At 43.0% G+C, this 21,294-nt stretch overlaps 1 protein-coding gene across 3 annotated transcripts in view; it reads left to right on the top strand.

The window, feature by feature from the left end:
• LOC116985551 (major facilitator superfamily domain-containing protein 1-like) overlaps positions 1-20,229 on the top strand; it is a 31,735-nt gene extending 11,506 nt beyond the window's left edge. For all 3 annotated transcript variants that reach the window (XM_033040346.1, XM_033040347.1, XM_033040348.1), the window contains 9 exons: positions 2,911-3,054; positions 3,506-3,664; positions 10,955-11,070; positions 11,296-11,396; positions 12,335-12,446; positions 13,943-14,080; positions 14,315-14,454; positions 18,317-18,428; positions 19,676-20,229. In XM_033040346.1, coding sequence (XP_032896237.1) covers positions 2,911-3,054; positions 3,506-3,664; positions 10,955-11,070; positions 11,296-11,396; positions 12,335-12,446; positions 13,943-14,080; positions 14,315-14,454; positions 18,317-18,428; positions 19,676-19,777 — 1,124 coding nt within the window. In that variant the 3' untranslated portion in view covers positions 19,778-20,229. The remainder of the gene's footprint in view (positions 1-2,910; positions 3,055-3,505; positions 3,665-10,954; positions 11,071-11,295; positions 11,397-12,334; positions 12,447-13,942; positions 14,081-14,314; positions 14,455-18,316; positions 18,429-19,675) is intronic.
• The last annotated feature ends 1,065 nt before the right edge of the window (positions 20,230-21,294 follow it).

Here is a 21,294-nt window from a genome sequence, read left to right as displayed (position 1 = left end):
GCATATTTGGCAAAATGAAGACATTTAGCAATCTTGCTTAGTATGATGACCATCTTCTCTGCACTCAGTCCAGTTTAACAACATACTTCTTATAGCACGGTGACCAAAATTGAACACAATAATCCAAATCCAACTTCTTGTACAACTGTAAGATAACATCCCAACTTATATACTCAATACACTGACTGATGAAGAGCAATGTACCGAAAGCTTTCTTGACCACCCTATCTACCTGTGATGGAGCTTTCAAGGAACTGTGCACCTGTACTTCTAGATCCCTTTGCTCTACAACAGTCCCCAGGTCCCTATCATTCTCTGTGAAGGTCCTGCCCTGGTTTCCAAAATGCAACACCCCATATTTATCTACATTAAACTCCATTAACCATTCTTCAGCCCACTTGCCCAACCAATCAACATCCTGCTGTAGTGTTTTATAACCATCTTCATTATCAAGGATACCACCCATCTGCAATCTTACTAATCATGCCATGTACATTCTCATCCAAATCGATGGTATAAATCACCAACAGCAATGATCCCTGAGGCACAACACACGTCATGGAGTCGTACAGCGTGGAAACGTGCCCTTCGGCCCAACTTTCCTACCCCGACCAACATGTCCCATCTACACAAGTCCCACCTACCTGCGTTTGGCCCATATCCCACTAAACCTGCCCTAGCTATGTACCTATAGTCTTATAATCGAACAAAAGTAATTAACAAAGCACATGGTTGGACTTTGGGCACCATCTGCAAAAACTCCTTAAGTGATAGCCTGGGACTGTGCTGTGACTTTAATCTTTGAGTTCACTGTTGTTCATGGACTTTAGTATTATCTGATGTCCTTGATGCCAAGCATAGTCAAATGCTGCCTCGGTGTCAAGGGCAGTAATTCTCACCTCATTTCTGGAATTCAGGTTTTGGTTCATCGATTCATAGAGCCAACATGGAAATAGGCCCTTCCACCTAACTAGACCATGCTGACCAAATTGCTTAGCTGAGCTAGTCCTATCTTCACGTTGGGACCAAGGATGGGCGAAATTCTGGACTCTTCCGATTCAGCCGAAAACAAAATTGATATCAATTTTTTGATGACTATGGTGTCACTTGACAGTACTGTTGGCAATGCCAACCATCAGTTTGCCGATGATTGAGAATAAACCTGTAGGGTGATGATTAGACAGATCGAGTAGGTTCTGCATTTTATTGACAATACGCGCCTAAGCAATTTTCCGCATTGTGTGTTAAATGTCAGTGCTGTAATTACCAGAATAATGATGATAGAAGCACTAAGTTCTGGAGGGCAAGTTGTTGGTACTATAATTGGGATGATATCTGATCCTATTGCCTTTCCATCAGAATAGGCTGAGAGTACTGGATACAGAAGAGTATTTGGCAGGACTAGCTTCTGTGATGATACTATTCTCAGGGGGAAGATGGTCACCTTGATTTTGGCACACACATGCTCTCATCATAAAGGATAAAGATGTTCTTGGGGCTTGCACCTGTTAATGCTTTAATCATGGGTCACCATTTCAGATTATATGTGACAATGCTGTAGAGCTTTGATCTAATCATTTGGTTATGGGATCACTTCATTGTGTGCTTTATTTTACTGTTCGGCATGCGTAATGTCCAGAGTTACAACTTGGATAAGTTGGAACCTCGCTTTTAGCTACGCAGGGTGCTGGTCCCAGCATTTCCATCTGTGCCAATCATCCAGTCATTGAAGTTGGGTAAAGATCTGATCAGATTAGTAATTGTCATATATACCAATGTGCAATGAAATTCCTTGTTCATCTGAAGCTCATAGATAAACAGTATACCTACTGTAGTGATAAATACAACAATAAACACAATGACGAATGCAAAAGAGCAGAATTGTGCAAAATAAAGTGTAATAGTGGAATAACTACAAGAGACAGAGTTAAGAATACATGACAGCATCTCTGAAAAGTGGGTGTAAATTAGTTGATTGGTGCAGGAGTCCGACAGCATTGTGGAAGAAGCTGTTCTTTTAATTGATGTTCATCCTTTAATATTCCTGTATTTTCTCCCAGAAAGTAGAAGGGAGAAAAGGGAAAGGCCAAGGTGGTAGGCATCCTTGATGATACTTTAGTCCAGCCTTCCAGATGAAACACTACATGAAGATGCACTGGATGGAAATAAGTGATAAGCCTGTGATGGACTGGCCTGTGATCACCACTCTGAAGAAGGATCTCAACCCGAAACGTCACCCATTCCTTCTTTCCAGAGATGCTGCCTGTCCTGCTGAGTTACCTTTGATTTAAACTAGCATCTGCAGTTCTTTCTTACACATCACCTATCTCTGCAGTTTGAGGCAGTCAAGAGCAGAGCAGTTGCCATACCAGGCTGAGATACATCATATTAGAATATTTCTGTTGCACATTCCTACAAGTTTGAGAGAATCCTCAAGGATATGCTGAATCTTCTCAGATGCCAAACAATTGAAAAATGTTGATGTGTTTTCCTGATCACTGCATCAATGTTTAGGGACTATTTAGGTTCCTTGTGATAGGGACACTGAGAAATATGAAGCTGCACAGCAACTTTGTTGATGAGGACAAGGTTTTATTTGAGCCCTTGCTTTATGTCAATAACGTGCACTTTTGGTAACATTAAGGGCTAGATTACTGACATGTTTGTAACCCGTTGACTGGTGCATAATTACAGAAGCCGTCCAGAGACTCCTTTCAGTTTCAGCTTGTTGCCCATGATTATATTCAGGCCCTGCTGCAGTTGCCTGGCATCTGCTGGATTGAAGTTAAAACAAAACTAGCTATTTTGTTATGCATATTGATGCATTGAATGAGCGTTTGATTGTAGTCATAAGGTAAATATTCTAAAATCTCCTCTGGTTAAAACCATTTTATTTATTGCCCCCTACAGTTGGTGTTCTCGTGTTCTCCTTTCTTATTGTGCTGGGCTCGGCCACCTTTGCTTTGGGATCTCATTTCAAGGGGACCCGTTACCTATTGCCTCTGATGCTCATCGGCCGACTTATTTTTGGCTCAAGCAACGGGTCACTCATGAGTAAGTATTAGTTCAACCTGTGGGGACCAGACTGTGAAGAAATGCCCAGAGGCTTTGTATTAATATTCTTCATTGTTTAAATCAGTCAATCACTCATTCAATGTTCACTATCCAAAATATTCCAACATTTTATTGTTTTTTTTTAGTTAGTTAGCACCCTTCTTGATTAGTATGGGTGCCAGGGGTCCTGGGGGAGAAGGCAGGAGAATGGGGTTGAGAGCGTGAGATAGAGCAGCCATGATTGAATGGCGGAGTAGACCTGACAGGCCGAATGGCCTAATTCTGCTCCTATAACTTATGAATTTGTTATAGGGCTGATGAAAATGTCCACACTTTCTTGTAAAGCAGATAGATCTAACAGTAGATTGAAACAACACCATTTCCCAGTTGTGTGTTCTATTTCCAAGAACACGTCACTCACATTCTGTTCTTTGTCTCTCCAAAATCTCAGTTGCCCAAGATCGAATCATTGCGTTCTGGTTCAAAAGTAAGGAGCTGTCGTTGGCCTTTGGGCTGAAAATGGCCTTCTCCCGTTTTGGCAGTGTTCTCAACTTTCTATTAACCCAGTCCTTTGAGGCACACTTTGGGATTCAGTGGACACTTTGGGGAGGTAAGCATGGATTTGAGGAATTTGATGAAGGCACTGGAATTGAAAAATAGTCTTGCAAGTGAAATCAATCCCGTGCTGGACTATTATTGGAGAACATCAAAGTATTAAATACGGTGTCAAGATCTAAATTCATTCAAAGGGATTAATTGTATAATTAACTAAATTGCATTTTTCAGATAATGCTTACATCAATTAACCAATAACTTAAAAGTCAGAGCTAAATAGAAATTGGAAGTGCTAAACTTCACATACTAATTTTGTGATAAATGATAACTGATAGCTGGTTTTGATATTGGTGCAAATCAACCTATCCAGTCACTCCTCATTACACAAGCCCTTCAGTCCTAGTATTATCCTTCTGAATCTTTACTGATCAGCGAGTTGAATTGTGTTTCATAATCTTAAGGGGCACATGTCACCTGGTGCTTTAAAGTATGTGCCTTCTATTGCAAATAATTGAGATATCTCAGCTTTAATTAAATACATTTATTGAATAATAAATTTGGCCCAAATCGTGTTCACGCTAGTTCTACGTTATCCCACTTTTGCATCTACTCCCTACACGTTTGGTGCAATTTATAGTGGGCAACCTAGAGCCCACCTAGAGGGTGAACTCCACGCAGGCAGCACCCAAGGTCAGGATCGAACTTGGATTTCTGGTGCAGTGAGGCAGACCAGCTGTGCCACTGTGTGGCCAATTTATTTAAAGATACATTTGGAATAAAATGCCAAAATTACAACAAACCATCAGAATGAGGTAAAATCCATATTTCTCTCAACAAGGGAAACAGATTGCTGGATATATAGAAAATACAACGTGCCCCCCTCTCAACAGTTTCCATATTATGGATTCACCTCTCTCTACCCCTGTAATTTCCTCCAGAGTTATAACCTACCCATGACATGCCATGTTGCCTCAATCTCATTTTCTGTTACTTCCTGTTCTCTATCTCCTTTGCGTCCTTTTCATACCATTTTTAGACAGTATCTACAATAAAACTGATAATCTGCTGTACAACTATTCTACAACCCTAATGCCTTGTCATCAGATGATGTTTGCTCTTTCCATTCACTGGGTTCCATGCTGCCTTTAAACACAGTTGGTTCACTGGGAAAAGTATATAATACCGTGTATCATCCAAAATCATAATAGTTATTCAGTATGGAAATGGGTCCTTTGGCACAACTCATCTATGCCAACCAAATGAGCTTATCCATGTAGAAGCATAGAAAAATAGGTGCAGGTGTAGGCCATTCGGCCCTTCGAGCCATTCATTATGATCATGGTTGATCATCTAAAATCAGTATCCCGTTCCTGCTTTTTCCCCATATCCCTTGATTCCTTTAGCCCTAAGAGCTAAATCTAACTCTTGAAAACATCCAGTGAATTGGCCTCCATTGCCATCTGTGGCAGAGAATTCCACAGATTCAAAATTCTCTGGGTGAAGAGGTATTTCCTCATCTCAGTCCTGATTGACCTACCCATTATTCTTAAACTGTGACCCCCCCTAGTTCTGGACTCCTCCAACATTTTTCCTGCACCTATTCTGTCCAATCCTTTTAAGAATTTTATATGTTTCTATCAGATCCCCTCTCATCCTTTTAAATTCCAGTGAATAAATGCCCAGTCGACTCATTCTTTGATCATATGTCAGTCCCGCCATCCCGAGAATTAATCTGGTAAACCTACGCTACACTCCCTCAATAAGCGAGTTCGGTATTCCGACTGCACAAGCCCAGGTCATAGGTCACAAGCGAAAAACATTCTCGGCAACGGTGGTGCTGCGTAGTGCGCATGCTTGCATTTCGTCCAGTGTCGGGGTCGGCTCTCCGTCGCTGCGGGTTCTGTTGAGTTGCTGGTGGGCCGTCCCCGCCCCCTCCCCGGTGTCCCGTCCCTGTCCGGAGATGTCTGCGGTGGCCCTGGGCTGGCGGAGGGGCCCCGGACTTGCAGCCGATGCTGCAGCCGCTGGCACTAGCTCGGCTCTCCCTGTCCGCCGGGTTGGCCGGCAGCCCTCCACCTCCACCTCCCTCCCCTCAGTCCGACACCGAGATCCTGCTGAAGATGGGCAGCCGCCGACCCTGCTCGAAGAAGGGCGACAGAGCTGCTGCTGCTGGAGTCGTCCTTTTCGGAGAGAGAGTCTGTGGACGGGCACCTGCCGGGTGCCCGCTGGAGCTGCTGGTGGTGCTGGTGGCAGCAGCTTCAGCACAGGGCCGGTCCAGTGATGGCAAGCACCGCCGGGGACCCGGATTCAATCCTGGCTGCGGATGGGGCGCGGGTCCGTATATGCGCGGCTGCTGAGCTGCCGAGTATGTTTATCGTGAGTGACCTATGACCTGGGTATGCGCAGTCGGAATACCGAACTCGCTTATAGCAATAATGTCCTTCCTCAAATTAGGAGACCAAAATTGCATACAATGCTCCAGGTGCTGCCTCATCAGGGCCCTGTACAACTGCAGTAGGACCTCCTTGCTCTTAAACTCAAATCGCTTTGCAATGAATGCCAACATGCCATTAGCTTTATCCACTGCCTGCTGTACCTGCATGCTTACATTCAGTGACTGATGTACAAGCACACCCAGGTCTCGTTGCACCTCCCCTTTTCCTAATCTGACACCATTCAGATAATAATCTGCCCTGTTCTTGCCACCAAAGTGGATAACCTCACATTTATCCACATTATACTGCATCTGCCCACTCACCAAACCTACCCAAGTCATCCTGTAGCCTCATAGCATCCTCATCGCAGATCACACTGCCACTCAGCTTTGTTTCATCCACAAACTTGGAGATGTCACATTCCCTCATCTAAATTGTTAATATATATTGTAAATAACTGGGGTCCCAGCACCGAGCCTTACGGCACCCCACTAGTCACTGCCTGCCATTCTGTAAAGGACCCGTTAATACCTACTCTTTGCTACCTGTCTGCCAACCAGTTCTCCATCCATGTCAAAACCCTACCCCGAATACCATGTGCTCTAATTTTGCACACTAAACTCTTGTGTGGGACCTTGTCAAAGGTTTTTTTGAAAGTCCAGATACACCATATGCACTGGCTCTCCCTTATCCATTCTACTTGTTCCACCTCAAAAAATTACTGAAGATTAGTCAAGCATGATTTTCCCTTCATAAATCCATGGTGACTTTGACTGATCCTGTCATGCTTTCCAAATGCACTGCTATAATACCTTTAATAATCAACTCAAGCATCTTCCCCACTACCGATGTAAGGCTAACTGATCTATAATTCTTCGTTTTCTCTCTCCCTCCTTTCTTAAAAATTGGCTACCCTCCAGTCCACAGGAACTGATCCAGTTGAGAGAACATTGGAACATGATCACCAATGCATCCATGATTTCTAGGGCCACTTCCTTGAGTACTCTGGGGTGCAGACCATCAGGCCCTGGGAATTTATCTGCCTTCAGTCCCAACAGTTTAACAAATACCATTTCCTGACTAATGTGGATTCCCTTTCAGTTCCTCCCTCCCACTAGATCCTCGGTCCCCTAGTATTTCTTGGAGATTGTTTGTGTCTTCCGTAGTGAAGACAGAACCAAAGTACTCCGTTAACTGTTCTGCCATTTCTTTGTTTCCCATTCTAAATTCACCTGTCTCTGATTGTAAGGGACCTACATTTGTCTTCACTAATCTTTTCCTTTTTATATATCTAAAGAAGCTTTTAGAGTCAGTTTTTATATTCCCTGCAAGCTTTCTTTCATGCTCTTTCCTCCCCTGTTAATTAACCCCTTTGTCCTCCTCTGTTGAGTTCTAAAATTCTCCCAGTCCGGTTTACTGCTTCCTCTGGACAATTTATATGCCTTTTCCTGGGATTTAACACTATCCTTGATACCCCTCGTAAGCCACGGTTGTGCCTCCTTCCCTGTTTAATTTTTTCGCCAGACAGGGATGAACAATTTTTGGAGTTGATCCATGTGGTCTTTAAATCTTTGCCATTGCTTCTCCACCGTCAACCCTTTAAGTATAATTTGCCAGTCTATCCTAGCCAATTCCCGTCTCATTCCTTCAAAGTCTCCTTTCTTCAAGTTCAGGACCCTAGTCTCTGAATTAACAATGTCACTCTCCATCCTAATGCAGAATTCCACCATATTATGGTCACTGTTGCCCAAGGGGCTTTGCACAACAAGACCGCTAACTAATCCTTCCCCATTACACAATACCCAGTCTAGGATGGCTGGTCCTCCAGTCGGTTCTTCTACATATTGGTTTAAAATAACCATCCCGTATACATTCCAGGAAATTCTCCTCCTCAGTGCTGCTACCAATTTAGGTGGCCCAGTCTATATGTAGATTAAGGTCACCCATGATAACCGCTGTACCTTTGCTACACGCATCCCTAATTTCCTGTTTGATGTTATCCCCAACCTCCCTACTGCTGTTTGGTGGTCTGTATACCACTCCAACAAGCGTTTTATGCCCTTGGCTATTTTGCTGTTCTACCCATACCGATTCTACAGCATCCAAGCTAATGTCTCTCCTGCTACTGCATTAAGCTCCTCTTTAACCAGCAATGCCAACCCACCTCCTCTTCCTTTCTGTCTATCCTTCCTGAATATCGAATACCCCTGCATGTTTAGCTCCCAGCCTTGGTCACCCTGGAGCCATGTCTCTGTAATTCCAACTATATCATATTCCTTAGCTACTAACTGCACATTCAATTCATCCACCTTATTACGAATGCTCCTCGCATTAAGGCACAAAGCTTTCAGGTTAGTTTTTCTTATCTCCCTTTTACCTTTTGCTTCTGTCCTCCTTTTATATCCCTCTGTCTCCTTGCATTGATTCCCATCCCCCTGCCCAGTTAGTTTAAACGTGACATTTCCTACACTCTCCCGTTAACTGCATGCAGACCCTTCCATGTTGTTGACCCTACCCGCCACTGTTTAGTTTCAACCCACACATGTAGCACTAGCAAACCTGCCTGCCAGAATGTCGGTGCGCTCCAATTACGGTACAACCCGTCCCTTTTGTACAGGTTACCCCTGCCCCAGTCGAGATTCCAGTGATCTAGAAATCTGAATCCCTGCAGCATGCACCAACTCCTCAGCCACACTTCCAGCTCCCCTATCTCCCTGCTCCTACCCTCACTAGCACGAGGTACTGGAAGCAACCCAGAGATAACCATGATAGAAGTCCTGCTTTTCTGCCTCCTACCTAGTTCTGTATACTCACGTTGCAGAACCTCCTTCCTCTTCTTACCCACGTCATTTGTGCCTCCATGCACAACTACTACCGGCTGTTCACATTCCTTCTCGAGGATGAGAGGGGAGTCGGTCTGAGACATCTTGGACCCTGGCACCAGGGAGGCAACACATCTTCCTCGAGTCTCACCTGTCACCACAGAATCTCCTGTCCGCACCTCTGATAATGGAATCACCCACTACTATGGCTCTACCTGACGTCGGTCTTGCTGGTTGAGCCTCAGCGCCAGGATCGAGTCGCAGACCTATCTGCCGCTCGGCGGACTGGAAGCGTCGTCTGCCCCAACAGCTCCCAAGAGGGTGTACCTGTTTTCAAGAGGTACTTCCACCGAGGTCTCCTGAACTAATTTCATCCCCTTCCTTTCCGTCTCTAACCGTCACACCTCCTGCACTCTGTGGAGTGACGACCTGACTGTATGTAGGTCCTGTCCAGGAAGCTTTTGTCTTCCCAGATGGACCGCAGGTCATCCAGCAGCTGCTCCAGTTCTTTAACTCAGACCTTGAGGAGCTGCACCTGGACCCAGTTCCTAAAGGTGTAGTGGTCAGTGACACCAGCAGTGCCCCTGACTTCCCACATCCTGCAGCAAACGCACTGCTGTAATATTCCTGCCATCACGTCAATAAGTTAAAAAAATTAAATTAAATTTAACACACAACTGATTAAATGTAGCCTCCTCGCTGAAGGCTCTTGAGCCAAAGACTACACTTTACCTCTCCAAGGCACGCCACTCCCAACAAGCTAACCTGCACTTAATTTTATCTAACCAAGACAACTATCCACTCAACTAATTAGGATGTCTCAGTTAATCCACTCCCTCGCTGGTCTGGCTGCTGCTCCTCTGTGACCTTCACCTGAAATTTGCCTACATTTGGTCCATATTTGCCTGCATCTAAACATTCCTTTCCACGTATCTGCCTAAATGTCTTTTAAACTTCACTTCCTCTGCAGTCCGTTCCATATAGTCATCACCCTCTGTTACCCCACTTGTCCCCTGTAAACCTTTCACCTTGAATCTATGCCCTCTCATTTCGGACTCCACAACCTAGGAAAACGACTGTGATCATTCACCAACATATACAGTCACTACTCATAACTGAAGCCCTTCCGTCTCTGTAATATCCTTCTGAATCTTTCTTGTACCTTTTCCACCGTAATGACATCCTTTCTACACCAAGGTAACCAGAAGTGCACACAATACTCAAAGTATGGACTTGCCATTTCCACAGATGTATCATGACCTCCCAGCTCTTGTACTCAGCGCCCTGACCGATGAAGGGAAACATATCAGATGTTTTCCTCAGCACCCTGTCCAACTGTGTCGCTACTTTTGGAGAACTCTGTACTTGAACCCCTAAGTCTTTCTATTTTACTAATTTATTGTGTAAATTCTATGCTGGTTTGCCAAAGGGCAACACTTTGCATTTGACATTAAATTCTATGTTGACCCAAAGAAAGTGAATTAAATATGAGTAACATGCAAATTTAATATGAATTAAATGCAAATAACCTTAGCACCAGATTATTGTGGTTTGGCTGTAATGGACACACATTTGAAACTTCAAACGGCGGAGATAGAGTGGATAGAAGGAACTGTTTCCACTAACCGAGAGGTCAATAATTAGAAAGGACATATTTAAGAACATTCTAGAGAATTAGAGAACAACTGAGAATCTATTCATGCAGAGGTCGGGAACTTGATCAAAGGGTTTTGAAGGCCACAACTTGCATCACGTTGGAAATGTAACAAAGGAGGGCTAGATGTCCCATAACCTATAAAGAAACAATTTAAAAACTGGGAACTGTCAACAGTTTTTTGGGCTGGATGTGCCTGCAGATGTGCCAAATAATTCTGATTTACCTCTAATCTTGGGAAAAGTAATTTCTTGGGACCATTTTTGACATTGCTTTGAAGAACGTTTTATTGCATGTTCCATCCATCTGTGCCATAAATACAAGAAGCCGCACTTGGATGCAGAAGTTCTGTCACTGGTGGGACCATCTGATATTCCCGTTTGTTGCAGCCTATTCTTTGCCAGTCATGTAGGCTCTCCTGTGGTTCATTTTCTCAGGAACCTTGCTGTGTGTTCTTAGCTTTGTGTCGGCCATCATCGTTGGCATCCTGGACGGGAATGGAGCAAAACAGCTGGGACTAGATGGAGTCCTTCAGCAGGAATCCAAGAAAGTGGTAGGTAGATTCATGGACATAAACTATTGCTTTTGGGTTCAGAATTGATTATCTGATTATCAGTCGTTATGCAGAGTAATCCTTGGTCTTTGAAGTAGATTTCTGGCAGCTGGGATCCATAAGATCAGTTTGCTTTACTTTCACTGAGTCGGATCTAACTCCACCTCCCCAACTCCCCAACTCCACAATATCTTCTCTGACTTTTCTGTTCTTTTTCCCCCAAAGAGGCTGCAGGATATTCGCCACTTGTCTCTCCGCTACTGGTTGCTTGTTCTCACCATCATGTTCTTTTATAATGGAATTTTTCCATTTATTGCAGATGCCAGGTAAGCAGAGTTCATGATATTAGTTCTCTAAGGTTCTTATTACCATATTCCTAATGGTCCTATATGGCTGATTATGTGTAGGGTCTGGTTTAAACTGAAGATAGACACACAAAACTGGAGTAACTCAGCGGGTCAGGCACCATCTCTGGAGAAAAGGAATAAGTGATGTTTCGGGTCGCGTCCCTTCTTCAGACTGAGAGTCAAGGGAAAGGAGAATGAGAGATATAGATGGCACATAGAACAAAGAAAAGAAAGATATGCAAAAAGCAACGTTGATCAAGGAAAGGTGGAGCCCACAATGGTCCATTGTTGGCTGTGGGGGAGGTGATAACAAGTTATACAGACAGTGACAGTGAAACTAGTACGACAACGAGGGTGGGGGAGGGACACACAGAGAGAGGGGATGTAAGGGTTACTTGAAGTTAGAGAAAGCAATATTCATACTGCTGGGTTGTAAGTTGCACATGCAAAATATGAGGTGCTGTTCATACAATTTGCGCTGGCCCTCACTCTGACAATGGAGGAGGCCCAGGACAGAAAGGTCAATATGGGAATGGGAGTTAAAGTCTTTGGCAGGAGTTCAGCGACCCAAAACGTCACCCATTCCTTATCTCCAGAGATGCTGCCAGTCCTGCTGAGTTACTTTAGCACTTTGTGTCTATCTTAGCATTGATAGATTGTTTGACTGGCGTTATATGAACAGAAAGTAATGTAGGCATAAAAAAGCTCTAAGAAATGTTGTTCTAATGGTGTGATCGTGTTATTTAGGTCACGATTGAAGTCTGCTCGTTTATATAGTAATTATCATGGCCTGTTGTTATAGTTTTAAGCGCTGGTTAGTTGTATGGAACACTTCTACAGGGTTATTAATAAAATTATAAAATAGGAAAATCAAATACTAGTTGCCATTACATGTAATGAAGGCATTTATTTTTCAGCAAGTTTGTACAGGATAAGTATCCGGGCTACAGTCAGCAAGAAGCCTCGTACATCACTGGTGCTGTGTTCGATACCTCGTTGATTCTGTTACCCATAGCTGGAATCCTCATTGTGAGTATTGTGTCATTTGCTTTAACTGCAGGGTAGTGTGTGGTCACTGGGAACATCAGGTATCCTTGTAGTGGATATTATGTGGTATTGAGCTCACGGTGAACTTTAAAGAATGCACAAAATTGAGTCTTTTTAATCACTTTTATATACTGGAGGATAGCAGAGAGGTTTGAGTCACATTCCAACAAAAATTCCCCCTGAAGAAGGGTCCCAACCCGAAACGTCACCTATCCGTTTTCTCCAGAGATGCTGTCTGACCCGCTGAGTTACTCCAGCAGCTTGTTTCTATTCCCTCATCATGTTGCCTATTCTCTCATAATTTCTCTGCTTCAATCTACATCTTTGACAACTGTTTTAATGTGGTCTCCTCCAATTCTGAAATGAGAAAATAAAAATCTCCAGGTTGTGTAGAATCCATGTTAACCATATAACCATATAACAATTACAGCACGGAAACAGGCCATCTCGGCCCTACAAGTCCGTGCCGAACAACTTTTTACCCTTAGTCCCACCTGCCTGCACTCATACCATAACCCTCCATTCCCTTCTCATCCATATGCCTATCCAATTTATTTTTAAATGATACCAACGAACCTGCCTCCACCACTTCCACTGGAAGCTCATTCCACAGCGCTACCACTCTCTGAGTAAAGAAGTTCCCCCTCAACTTCTGTCCCTTAATTCTCAAGTCATGTCCTCTTGTTTGAATCTTCCCTATTCTCAAAGGGAAAAGCTTGTCCACATCAACTCTGTCTATCCCTCTCATCATTTTAAAGTATTGTGTCATTTGCTTTAAGATGTTTGAGCTTGCAGCTCTTCTATTTTTCTAAACCACTGTGCACCTGCTTCTTCTGCCTTATCGTTGTCCCATCTTTGCTTTGTCTCTGGTCTGACCCTCTCCAGCCTTTCTTCATTGCTGCCATGAGTACAATGTATGCAAACTAGAACAACTCCACGCAGCTGGTGACATCATTCAGATCTGGCTGTGTAGCAGCCTAGCCCATGTGACATACGTGAGTCATATGCTTTCATGGAGGGAAGAAGCAGTAATAAAAATATAAAATAAATTGTATTGTAAACACAAAAATTAAGTCTGGAAACAAAGCATACTTTCAAAGAATAATTTGCCAGTCTATCCAAATAAACCAAATAGAATGAAAGATCTCCCTCAGATGGTCACGTCGCACAGACACATCTGCACTTTAGTCTGTTGAACTGTTTTGACTGTTTTACTGTTCTTTTCACAATCCATGTTCTCGGGATATCTAAATCCAAATTTTATTAGTTATTAATGTTATGACATCGGACGGAAGTTGCATACCAAATCTCGTTGCGCTTATGTGCAATGACAATAAAAGATATTATTATTATTATTAGATTTAGGAATTCATTGAATGGTTTGTCAGGCTGACGGAACTAGGTCACCACCCGTCACAATTTCTTTAATGATGTATTTACAAATTAATCCTTTCATTGTTGCTGTAATCTTATTTCAGGATCATGTAGGATTGAGAGGAGTATTTGTCACGACGTGTGCTGTGTTGACAGTCCCGGTTTTTGCACTCTTGGCGTTTACCTTTGTACCACCACTGGTTTCTATGATATGGCTGGGAGTCACCTACTCGTTTGCTGCGGTAAGGTGTACATTTTATTTTCTCTCAGCTTTAAGTAACTGCCATCACTTATGCATCCATTATAAAAGGATTCTGAGTTGTTTCCAAAATACACTTTCAAAGAATTCTGGTAGTTTGTGAAGTAAACTCATGCCCGAATCCTGCAACAGAATATTGCGCTGAATCCAGGGAATAATTCTCTGATTTTGGTACTTTATTGTTCGCTTTATAGGTAAACTCTGCTTATTTCCACAGGCAGCTCTGTGGCCATCAGTCGTCTTAATCGTTCCTCTGGCAAATCTTGGAACAGCTTCAGGAGTCACAACCTCAGTGCAAATGATTGGTGTTGGTGTTTGCAACCTGATAGTTGGACAGATCCTTGGAAGCAAATTCAGGTGAGGTGTTTTGTTTAGTAGTGGTCACTGTGAAGAAAGGTATATTAATGTAAATATAATGCCCTTATATTCTTTTATCTTGATTGCTGTATTAATTCTCTTGTCTTACTTGATCCACTAACTCTACAGATTGAGAACCTTATCTTTACTGATAGATGCAATGTACACACTACTGGTGATAATGAAAATGCTGTATATTCAAGATAGGCACAGGTTGTTCGATACATCGAGACGTAATTATGTGACACAGAGCATAAAAGGAAAACAACCTATGTGACAGAATGCTGAACTGTAACTGATAAAGAGAAACAAGTAGAAATGATATGTACCACAATACACAGCTACCACAAGTAGAGATCAGTCCTGAACTAACTACCTCTTTGATGACCCTCAGACTTTCTTTGATTGGACTATACTGGCTTTACCTTCTTCTAAAAGTTACTCCATTATGTATCTGCACACTGAATGACTTGATTGTAATCACGCAATGTCTTTCCGCGGACTAGTTAACACGCAAATTTTCAATGCTTTTCACTGTGCACGTGACAATAAATAAAATAAATTGAATGCAGCAATTGAATTAGATTTAAAATATATCAAAACCTACTGTAGATCTCAAATGCAAATGCAGAATATTGACGCCCAGTGTTGGGGTGCAATGACCAGTTAAGCATTAATGCTCCAAAATTTGCACATGGCGAATATCTTTTTGTTGAAGCAAGAAAAAGTCATTGAGCCCTTGAATGTACTTGAAAAATCAATTAGATTATGACCATTCTATTAAAATCACTAGTCATGTTCGTCACCAAGAAATGTCCAGAAGGAACATTTTAATTTTGTTTTTCAATGAAATAAGTGATCTGGAGTGTCTTCACCATGATCTTTAAGCAGTTAGTTCCATCATAGGGAAGAAAGGGAATTACATTACATTAGACTGTTTTTGTACTTCACACGTATTGTGTTGACTCCATGTTCTCTGCCACTTGAGAAATCTCACCTGCATTATCTAAGGTCAGATTTATTTTTGTAAAGCAACCTTTCTTGCATCCTTGAGTCCTCTATTCCATACAGGTCTGTCATTTCTTCTGGCACAATTGCATGACATTTATACCCATTGACTTTTTAGTTCTATCCTGGCAACATACCTCACCAGCCTCATGTTTATCTTGTTAAATTTATACCACCTGAAAAGGACGATTTTGCACTGTTGGCAGGACTTGTGGTGTTACTCTTGGCCAAATTGGAGAGGCTAGGACACTAAAGTTGAGGAAAGGCTTCTGGGCTGCTAGGCCATTTGGTCAATTTAAAAGTGCTTTCTGTAGAAATGGGACAAGCTGCAGAATAGTGCCAGTTTGTCTAGAGCCTAGATAAGAACTGCAGGAAGAGATGGGAACATCTGCAGACTCTGACAATTAGGTGCAAAATGCATAGAATGGATGGGCAAACCAGACATACACATGGTAAATAATGTTACAAAGGTTTACTTTGCTGGATGTTGATTGGATTAAGTATTGAACCTTGTCTGGTTTTCTTGCATATCAGGGCACATGTTGCGATGTTCGTTTCCTCTGCGAAACACTGTTTGAATACAATGTATTATCCACGAGGTCCTGTGTCGATCTTCTGGGAGAGCGCTTAGGACTGCGTGACCTTCTGGAGTGTCTCTGAGCGAGACCAAGAGGGCTTGATCAGGCAGATACGAGGATCAACCCGCGGTGGTTAGGTACAGTAGTGGGAACCGTAATTGTGTTTTGTCAAAATAAAGTTTAGATGCGCAAGTGCTTGACTCAGTGATTTTTTACTGAAACTAGACTGGGGGAAAGCTTAGAACGAGCAATTTACAGTGGCAACCTGCCTCTTTTGCCAGTCTAAGCAAATGGAATAAACTTCACAAACGTCTGTACCTTTTGCAATAAGAGGTATTGCTTGCTGGTCTGGTTCTATTTCCTGGTTCAGCTTCATTACCACAGTGTTGTTTTGGCAAACTAACTTGAATTCAAGAGTCAATGGTGGTGACAGATTATTTCCCCCACCCGTCACGCACAGTTAACCTTGCAAACAATTCTTAAACAATGTGGCCAGTTCCAAGATGTACACCAAATTAAATTATGAAACATCTTACAGACACGATCTGTAGATAAGCATATTATTTTAATGGTAAATATAAGAATTATGGAACTACTGACATTCTGATCTGCGCTCCTTGTAAATCTACGTTAGTTGAGTCGTGGATGGAACTCTTTGGTCCATCAGGCCGGCAGTGGCAGTTTAAGTAGGGATCTGAAATGGAAATGAACGGACGATGGAATCCAGGGAGGTTTTCTGGAAAAGGTTTTCCCTGTAAGCCATCTTGAAGGACCAAGCAATCTTGTCATCCACATTCTCCAGACCAGTCCGGTGACTTATAGTCATAGTCAAACAGCGTGGAATGACGCTCTTCGGCCCAACTTGTCCTCACCTACCAACATGTCCCATCTACACTAGTCCCACCTGCCTGCATTTGCTCATATCCCTCCAAACCTATCCTATCCATGTAGCAGTCTGAATGTTTCTTAAACGTTGCCATGGTATCTACCACAACTAAATCCTCTGGCAACTCGTTCCATACACCCACCACCCTTTGTGTAAAATAAGGCTACCCCTCGGGTTCCTATTAAATGTTCTCACCCTCACCTCAAACCTGTGTCCTCTGGTCCTCGATTCCCTTAATCTGGGAAAGGGACTCTGGGTATTAATCTTCTTGGTCGATGCTTCAATATGTGTGGACCAGGAGATGTTGTTGGTGGTATTGACTCCAAGAAATGTAAAGATTTTGACCATCTCTACTTCGGCACCGTCAATGCACACGTCCTGAAGTCGATCACTACAGGTATCTCCTTTGTCTTGCTGACGCTGAGAGAAAGGTTGTTGTCTCGACACCGGGACACAAGGTTCTCAATCTCCTACACAAGGTTGCCAATCTCTTACACCAGGACACACGGTCCTCAGTCTCCTGAGACCAGAGCTGCCCAGTTTACAAAGGGATACACAAAGTTGTGAAAGGAAGGTGAGACTATTACTGAAATCTGAAACCGAAAGGAGAATGCTGGAAATACCCAGGTTGTATCTGTGGAAAGAAAAATACTTCGTTAATATTACATACGGATAATCTTGCAGCATAAGTGGCTAGTTATCTAAAAATGTTGCATTCAATATTTGGTTCTTAAGGCTGCAAAGTGCCCAGACAGAAGATGAAATGCCAAACCGTATGTTTGGTTTTGATATACAGCGTATAATAAAACCTCACAGAGAGGTCAGTGGGAATGGGGTTGAGAATTTAACAGTCAGGTAAATGGTTCAGGGTAAGCCTTGCAGACTTAAATGGGATGTTCTCCAAAACCACATTTTGTGGTTTCAATGTAGTGGGACTATATCAAGAGTTTTAAATGCAATACAATAGACTGGAAGAAAGGCTAGAAAATGTAAATACATAACTGGATTGTGTGACCTCAGCACCCAATGCCTGCGACATGATAAATTGCATCGTTGGTCAGTAGGAGATGGTGTTTGGGTCCCTTTGGACGGTTATGAGATCCTGTGGTTTTCCAGCATAAAACTCAATTACTTAGGAAGAACACCTTGGATGATGGAGAGGCATTTTTTGTTAAAAGGGGCAATACCATCAATTCGCAAGACAGGTTTTCTGTTTTTCCCCCAGGATTTTTATTTTAATTTCAGATTTGCAAATGTAAAAATTTGGAATTACTGTTGGTGTTTTCATAGTCCATTTTTTTTTTTAGCCAAATGAACCAAAGGCGGATTGGAGAAACTGTATTTCCATTGTTCAGTTCCTTGTTACTAACACTTTGGGTTTGACATGCAGTGATCCGAAGATCCCAGTGTGGCGCTGGCGGCAGGTGATGATCTTCATGCTGGCCAACACCATCTGCTGTGTGGTCGTCTCCGTCCTTCTCAATATAGTGGACAGCAGACAGGTAAGAGGCTCACTTTGAGGCAAAGACTTAAATGTGGTGAAAAGTTCACATTATTCCTTAAATATTGCTGGGGATGGTCATGGGGGTTGGTGCTATATAAAACGCGTGCCGGAGAAAATGTTTTCCTGACCAAGGAGGGGAGCTGGTGCAGTCCTGTTCATACACGACTGTGGTCTGACTTAGATGCTGACCTTCTTCTATGTCTGGGTTGACGGTAGAATCTAGAGCAGATGAAATGAAAGTCTATGAAGGATCTCCATGAAGCAGGTGTGTACAATTGGTCTTGATCCTGGTTCATCTGGTCACCATGTGCAGGGAGGAACTGCAGATGCTGGTAGCGAAGATAGACACAAAATGCTGGAGTAACTCAGCGGGTGAGGCAGCATCTCTGGAGAAGGAATGGGTGACGTTTCGGGTCGAGAACCTCTAATTCTAGTTTCCCTCGCCCCTGACTATCAGTCTGAAGAAGGGTCTCAACCCGAAACGTCAGATTCCTTCTCTCGAGAGATGCTGCCTGACTCTCTGAGTTACTCCAGCATTATGTCTATCAACAAGACATTATTTGGCAGCATCACTCAGATGTAAGGAAAATTGCTACTTGCTGAAGTCATATTGGTATTATATTCCAAACAAAGTGGATAGATTTATTGTGCTTTGCTTTTTCTATCTTACCTAGATATTGTGTCCATAAACAGACATACAGTTATTTTTCTCTTTTCTCAATCCCTTTTTTGTTCACTTTTATTAATCTTCCTTTCTCTTTCCTCTAAATCCCTCTTGCTCATAGGTTTTCCGCTTTCTCTCACAATTTAAACCACACTTTGCCATCTTTCTTAACTCGCATGATAATTGTTCATGTTTTTTTATCGCTGGAAGAACCATGATCGTATTCTATAATAAAAGTGATATTTAGTTGTTTTATCTTAACCTTGCTCCTGCCCATCCCAACTATAATGTTGACGATGTTGACTCTTTGCTGGCAATGATCCTTTCCAAACAGAAGCTGTTGAGAATGAGTACTGACGGTCCGCTATCTACAAAGGAGGTGTGACCTTGTTAAAACTTCCCTTGTCTTTGCAAAAACATTTAAAGAGTCATAGAGTACAGCATAGAAACCTTTAAACCTCCTCCGGCCCACCCCAATCATTGGAAAATGTTGTTATCTTTGTTCTCTGACCTATTGACTATTTTTTAAAGAATCATCAACTCCAAGTTGAACTGATATTTCATTCCCTCCCTGCTTCTAGGATAACACGTTGAACAAAACTACCAAGCACTCTGAAGCTACGAACGAAGAAAATGAAGAAACACCTGAGACATCTCCTCTGCTAACAGATCGCAGCACTTAAAAACAAAATCAACTAAAGGATATCGGGAAGAACAATGTAGCTGTAAAATGGAAACGGGGAACTCCAGGTGGAATCTTCCATGGTACACAAGGCTTTGGTCAGGCAGGCAGCAGGTCTAGAAGACATATAGAGATGACGTCTTGGGTCAGGACCTTTCTTCAGACTGAATGTAATGAGTGGGGGGGGGGGGGGGCAGAAAGCTGGAAAAGAGGATTCCACCCTCTGCAGTTCCTTGTGCATCCATTTTACGGCTCCACTGCAAAATCCCCTCAAAGCATGCCTACTTTGAAGAAGTTCTCCTCCTCTCACTGATGGGAGTTCTATGAGACCTCTCTCACTGCTCCGCCTCTGTGATTCCTGCTGCTCTCCGACCTTGTTCTGACCTAGCCTCGCGGGCGCAGCCGCATGCGTTTCCTCAACACTTACCTGCTCCATCAATCAATCAATCAATCAATCAATCAATCAATCAATCAATTAATCAAAGACTTTATTGTCATTCAAAAATACACCAACAAATGCAAGTCTGAACGAAATTTTGTTGCATCTGGCTCACTGTGCAACTTAAAAAGATAAAATAGATAATAGTTGCGGCACATTAAATGGAATTCAAGAGTCTGATGACTCGGGGGAAGAAGCTGTTGCAAAACCTGTCCGTTCTGCTCCTTATACTACGATACCTTTTGCCCGAGGGCAGCAGAGTGAACAGTCCATGATGGAGATGTGTGGGGTCTTTTATAATGCTGTTGGCCTTGGACAAGTAACGTTTGCACGCAATGTCCCGGATTGAAGGAAGAGAAGTCCCGATGATTTTTTCAGCCGTCCTCACCACTCTCTGCACGGACTTCCAGTCGGAGGCTTTGCAGTCCCCAAACCAGACAGAGATGCGGCTGGTGAAAATGCTCACTGTAGAAAGTGGTGAGGACAGGATGGGGGAAGGTGAGCTCTTCTCATCCGGCGCAAAAAATGCAAACGCTGCTGCGCTCTCTTAACTAGTGATGCGATGTTTTGTGACCAGATCAGACTGTTTGTGATCTGCACCCCCAGGAACTTAGTGCAACTGACCAACTCCACATCGATGTCATTAATGTGTAGTGGTGTGTGACTGTGCCAGTATCTCCTCAAGTCAACGATGACCTCCTTTATTTTGTCAACATTCAGGATCAGATTGTTCGTGTTGAACCAGTCCATCAGTCTCACCTCCTCCCTGTAAGCCAGTTCATTGTCGTCCCGGATAAGGCCCACCACTGTTGTGTCATCTGCGTACTTCATGATGTGGTTTGTTCTAAACCTGGCACAACAGTCGTGGGTCATCAGGGTTACCAGCAGTGGACTCAGGACACAGCCCTGAGGGGAACCGGTGCTCAGAGAGATGATGTTGGAGGTGTTCTTTCCAACCCGCACTGACTGGGGTCTGTCAGTGAGAAAGTCCAGTAGCCAGTTACATAAGGGAGTGCTGAGGCCCAATTAACCCAATTTGCTTACTAAGTGCTGAGGGATGATTGTATTGAACGCTGAAC

This window comes from Amblyraja radiata, chromosome 22 (genome assembly GCF_010909765.2).
Source record: "Amblyraja radiata isolate CabotCenter1 chromosome 22, sAmbRad1.1.pri, whole genome shotgun sequence".
Classification (NCBI taxonomy): Eukaryota; Metazoa; Chordata; class Chondrichthyes; order Rajiformes; family Rajidae; genus Amblyraja; species Amblyraja radiata.
Note: the sequence above shows the minus strand (reverse complement) of the source record. Positions and strands in the feature narration are given on the sequence as shown.